At 37.8% G+C, this 6,000-nt stretch overlaps 1 protein-coding gene across 2 annotated transcripts in view; it reads right to left on the bottom strand.

The window, feature by feature from the left end:
- Positions 1-468: 468 nt before the first annotated feature.
- LOC127413978 (protein jagged-2-like) overlaps positions 469-6,000 on the bottom strand; it is a 57,106-nt gene continuing 51,574 nt past the window's right edge. For both annotated transcript variants that reach the window (XM_051651587.1, XM_051651586.1), the window contains exons 21-25: positions 5,664-5,779; positions 5,056-5,310; positions 4,788-4,919; positions 2,863-3,016; positions 469-1,792 (exon numbers count right to left, since the gene is read on the bottom strand). In XM_051651587.1, the coding sequence (XP_051507547.1) occupies positions 1,326-1,792; positions 2,863-3,016; positions 4,788-4,919; positions 5,056-5,310; positions 5,664-5,779 (1,124 nt within the window). In that variant the 3' untranslated portion in view covers positions 469-1,325. The remainder of the gene's footprint in view (positions 1,793-2,862; positions 3,017-4,787; positions 4,920-5,055; positions 5,311-5,663; positions 5,780-6,000) is intronic.

Below are 6,000 nucleotides of genomic sequence, written 5' to 3'. Positions count from 1 at the left end.
TGGGTGCCAAAAATGTTATGCTCCAAAAAGCACAGAAAGGCATCATAAAAGTAATCCATACGACTCCAGTAGTCAAATCCATATCTTAAGAAGTGATACGTTAGGTGTGGGTGAGAAACAGATCAAGATGTAAGTCCTTTTATTCTAGAAATTCTTCTCCCTGCCCAGTAGGGGGTGATATGCATGAAGAATGTGAATCACCAAAAACATCAGAAGAAGAATGTGAAAGTGGAGATTAACTGAGCAGGGAGGAGAATTTATAGTAAAAAAGGACTTAAATATTGATCTGTTTCTTACCCACACCTATCATTTCGCTTCTGAAGACATTGATTTAACCACTGGAGTATTATGGATTACTTTTCTGCTGCCTTATTGTGATTTCTGGAGCTTAAACATTTGGGACACATTCACTTGCATTGTATGGACCAAAAGAGCTGAAATGTTCTTCTAAATATCTTCACTTGAATTCAGCAGATGACACACATCTGGGATGGCATGAGGGTGAGTAAATGATGAGAGAATTTTAATTTTTGGGTGAACTATTCCTTTAACATAATGCGTCCAGGTGTTTTACTTTGACTATTCTTACTGTTTTAAATTATTATTCTTATTACCATAACACAGTGATGTTTTTACTGTATTGCAATAAAATACATGCTATTGTACAATGATTTTCTTTATTAAAATGGTGAAAATGAAAGGTAGGACTAAGGGAGAACTACTACTACTTTTCAATTTAAACAATATATAATTTTTTTCATGTTGCGGTCATGAGAATTGGGCTAAAATGTGAGAATCACCCACTAAGGTAGGAGAACTTTGGTGAATTTAAATAAACAAATGAGTATCATTGTGTAAAGTGTATCAAAAAGATAAAATGCTTGTGTCAGCTGTAAGTGCTATTTTGAAGGTTCAATGAGGCACTTATACCTATGGAAGAGATGACTGCTCCTAACACTTGACTTAGAGCAGGTCTGGACATAATCAAAAACAATTCAAAGCTGCCTATCGCTGATTCCTCCTTAGCCCCAAGGGTCAAAGGTCTCTCCACAGTTTGCAGACGTAATCCAAAAGTTCAGCCTTGTGTAAAAATGTCCTTCTTTTTAAAGAAAGTGAGAGCAAGTGTAAACAGAAGGGAAGGATTTTGAAATCCATTCTATGAATCTTGGATTTGTTGCATTTTTGTGACATATTCCTGTTGCATTTGACCACACAATGACAAAAGAATAAAAAATAAAAAAACACCCATCGCACAAGCCCAGGGGGATCTTAGGTCAGCCAGCCAAAAAAATACTTTTAATAATTTTTCAGTTTGTGTGACTCTTTCATACGTAATGATTTTTCATGTGCTCGCTCGTGCTCTCGTTCAAATTGTTCTTACAGCGGTTGTCTTTGCTGCTATAATGTGTCCTGTGTGGCTGAGTTTGGCCTGAAGTGTGAATAGTGTACACTACATCCCCCTTAGAGTACGTGAGAGATGAGCATTTATGCATAACCCGCCCTCTGTCTCCCTCTTCCTCCCCCTCTTCCTCCTCATCCTCTCGTTCAGCTCCATCTCCCACCCGATCCAGAGGGTAAATCAGGTTCTTATTTTCCTGCAGCGTATCCATGTTGTCTTTGTGTGGCATTAGAGTGCTTAGTAGCAACCCACGCTGGTTGTTAATGCTCTCTTCCATCTGCATGTCGTCTCTTTCTCTCACTTTCCTGCGTCTTCGAAACCACCACACACACACGACGACACAGGAGATCCACAATGTTACAAACAAAATGCACAGTAACGGGACAAGGTAACCTGCAGAGAGACACACAAACAATCCATGAAACAACAAAAAAAGAGAATAAATGAAAAAAGAAAATAAAAAGTAAGAAGCAAATAGGTAAAGACTGGGAAAGGATGAGCAGAAGGGCTTGGCACTTTAACCAAAATCTTATATCATGGTAGGAGTAATTGTATATTGCGGTTACGGTATATATCACAATACAGTAATTTTTGCTGGAAACTCAACAACAGAATGTTTTATATATTAAATAAACATATAGTCATGTCTATGTTTTGATAATCTTAGTGACTTTTTTGTCACTTGGAACTTAATTGAGATATTATTAAGAACTTGACAACAAATGAATGATAAGTCTGGCATCAATACAAAAATAGCTTCACTTTAACTTCCAGTTGTATCGCGCACACACCAGTTCTCGCGTGAACATGCAAGTGAGCATACGTCAAGGATGAGGATGCTTGAACGAGTTTCTCTCATGAATGTGCATAGAATAGCTTGGCAGAAGTTAAGTGTTTTGGTAAATAAGGACTGTTTTTGGATTTTTGCTTTGTTTCTCACCCAAAGCTACCATATTGCTTCAGAAGACATGGATTAAACCACTCGAGTTGAATGGATTACCTTTATGCTGCATTTATGTACTTTTATCTGCTTGAAAACATCTGCATGAGGGTGTGGAAATGGTAAGGGAATTATAATTTTTGGGTGAACTTTCCCTTTAAAAACAACACTCAGAACAGTAATACATTCTAAATATGATTGGATGAGCGACGTGTGAAGTTGTCTGAAAAGCACGTTGTAAAGATATATGCACAAATGCACAATTAAAGTGTAACTGCACATCAGTTGAATTCCATATTAAAGCTTCAAGTTGTGAGGTTGCTTGTAAACAACCTATATCTACCCCGGACGCATGCCGCATGATGCGACACATCAAAACTACATCTCTTCCATTGTAAATATCTATACTTGAAGCGCCTGTTTGCAGATTTGACTCTTTTCAGCCACAGGGTGAGCAGGTGAAAAGAGAAGGGACATCATCTGCAGGTTGTCCAAAAAAGGGAGATATAAACATCCCACTCACCAGCTGAGGGTCGCAGGTCCTGCGTGTCAACTCTGACCTCTCTCACAGCCAACAATAACGTGCTGTTGTGACGTTTAGACAGAACATCAATGATGGAGCGGACCACATCCTGTATCTGAGCACGTCCCTCCACAAAGCTGTTTTGCTCATATGACTGAGAATAAAAAAAGAACAGTACAGTCAGACAACAGAGAAGGGGTGAGACATAGAAAGATGGCAACAAATTGGAATGGTAGAGTGTAGAATTGGATGAAAGGAATGAAGAGAGGAGTAAAAGAATGGCTAGATTAGAGATGTGTTAGATTTGAATGTGAAAATTATTTACCTTTCCCTTACATTTCATGACCAGCCACATGTAATTTATATAGGTAATAGTCAGAGTGTTCACACTCTGTATTCAATCCGCATCCACACTGGATTCCATAGGGGACATCCCAATGCATAGAACATCAGCACAAAGTTAAGTGTTACGAGAGCTCAGGCCATAAAAGGTTGCCCCTCCTTTTCTGCACAATTCTCAATGGTACAACATAAATCTTAGCAGCATTACAACATCACAGAAAGAGTAGAAGAAAGAATCTAGCCATTAAGGGATTAAAGAGAAGACCAATGGTCTTACCCATGAGGCAACGGTCTCAGAGCAGGTGATGGAGAAAGAGAGATAAAGATAGAAAGACGACAAATGGAGAGCAACGAGAGGACAGGTGATGCTTGTTAAGGTAAAAGGCATTTAAAATTGGATGTGAAAGAAAGAATCTGAAACAAAAAAGCAAGAAAGAAAGAAATAAAGAAAGCAAGACAAAAAGAAAAAGAAAGAAAAAGAAAGGAAACAAAGACAAAGAAAAAGTGAGAAAAAGAAAGCAAGAAAGAGAAAGTAAGAAAAAGGAGAGAAAGACAAAGAAAAAAGAAAAAGTGAGAGAAAAAGAAAAAGATAGATAGATAGAAAGAAAGAAAAAGTAAGAAAGTAGGAAAGAGAATGAAAGAAAAAAGAAAAAGAATGGAAAAGAAAGGAGAAAAAGACAAAGAAAAAAGAGAAAAAGTGAGAAAAAGAAATCAAGAATAAAAGAAGAAAGTCACAAAGGGATTAGAAAAAGTCGTTTTTACAAGCTCTCTCTGGAAGCCATTTAAAGCCATTTGACTCTGAATTAAAGTGCCCTTTTTTATTGGGTACAAACTGGAAGAAAAGCAGGGAAAGTTTTAAAAGTGAGAAGAGACAGAAAGAGACAAATAAACACTCCAAAATGAGGGAAAACAGATGTGATGTGATCAGGAAAAATGATGTAAATTTCACTATTCTGATGTAAGCTGTTTTACAGTTGATATATACCACAAGCCTATATTTAGTTTTTCTTACACTGGACTTGAGGTGAAAAGATTGGTGATAAAATTGACTTCAGCTTGAGTTTCATTTGAGCTTGTCTTAGAACTTTAAATCATAAACAATATCACAAATTATATTTTCTTTAGACTACAAGGATAGAAATGTGTGCATAAATTCTTGGATGTTTCTTATCAGAATTAGTTTGCAATTCACATCAATGTGGTAGAGAATATCAGGGGCTCTCAGGCTTGTAAAAATCTTACAGCTGTGTCAGCAAAATTGTGGGGTCTAGCATTGAAACAGCTTTGAATTTGAGTTTTAGTTTTGAGAGGCTGCTTTCACACACTTCTATTTCAAACCAAGCAGCTCCTCATAAAAAAATTAAAAAAATGACAACCTTTGGTATCAAGGAAAATTAAAAAATTTATCATTAAAGCCTAATGTCCTGTCTTATTAACAAGAAGTGATTTTATGTTATATGTCAAGGCTTTTGTTTTTGTCGCTCAGAGGCTGAACATGAAAACCCAGGCAGACAAGGTTTGTTTACAACAGATGAAGTCATTTTGCAGGATTAATGACTGATGACTGAAGAAAGTGAGCTCACCATAGCAACCTCCACTGCATTGTGGCTGGAAGGTGATTGGTCACAAAGAATGGAAAGGGTGTGGTCTTTGGCCAGGATTCGTATGATTGGCAGATATGTTAACTCTGCGCAAACACCTTCAGCAGTTGTCCCCTGTTGAACAAACACACACAAAAATCTTGTTGTTTAATTGGAAAGCAAAATAGATAGACAACAACATCCACTTTAAAGGACCATAACAAGCTTCTATTTCAACATTTACAAAATGGAAATCGTGACAAATTCTCACCTGCGGAACACTATCAGAGTCAAATACAAGCGTAACACGAGCACAATTGTCATCTAGGTAGCCGTTGTTGGGTAGGCACTGAGTGCTGATTGGATGTGGACGTTCTGGAGTGGAGCATATCCCCAGCTGATGGCAGGGGGGACGGAAACAAGAAAGGAAATGATGCTCTACACACTCCTGCCCTAATGGACACAGGGAGCGCTGTGACTCACTAAAGCCTGACTGCAACAGGCAGGGCTGGGGACCACAACGCACCTGGGGCAGGCAGGAGATGACAGCAACATGAATCATTAATCTTCAACAAATGTCATTACCATTAGAGTTTATTTCGTTAATGCATTTTGAATCATTTTAAATTCCTTCCATGAATGCATATAGTCAAAAGCGATATTATGAAAATAATTTTTGTGGCTTTTAGTTCATGTCTATTAGCTTTAACAAATGGAACCTTATTGTAAAGTGTTACCATAATAGTTTCACTTTGAATCGAGCAAAAACAAAAAAAATATTTTAGCAGATACACACATGTAAAATTTATAGTCTTTCGCTTCCAGGAAAATGTTGCACCACGGTAGTAGTGCAGTGCAAGGTAGATTATAGTAACTCACTTTAGTGCACCTGATGTTTCCATTCATACACTGACAGCTGTTACACCCATCCTCCCAACGATCACCATGATGAACCTTCAACCCTGAGCGATCACATGCCCTCCCAACTCCGATAACTACAGATAAAGAGGGATGGACAGGTACAAAGAGAAAGAACAAGAGATCAGATCCTTATCACATCTGAATGAAATCTGCTTCTGATCAGATTCCTCTGGTCCTCAAAAAATGAGTTTTGTGTGCTTATAAAACAGGCAATTTAGAACAGCAGTCCAGTTTTGTTTATGCGATTTCAGACAATATCGGTCCACAACTATGGGTAAGTCTCAGTCAGCTCCCT

Source organism: Myxocyprinus asiaticus, chromosome 23, assembly GCF_019703515.2.
Source record: "Myxocyprinus asiaticus isolate MX2 ecotype Aquarium Trade chromosome 23, UBuf_Myxa_2, whole genome shotgun sequence".
Taxonomy (NCBI): domain Eukaryota; kingdom Metazoa; phylum Chordata; class Actinopteri; order Cypriniformes; family Catostomidae; genus Myxocyprinus; species Myxocyprinus asiaticus.
Note: the sequence above shows the minus strand (reverse complement) of the source record. Positions and strands in the feature narration are given on the sequence as shown.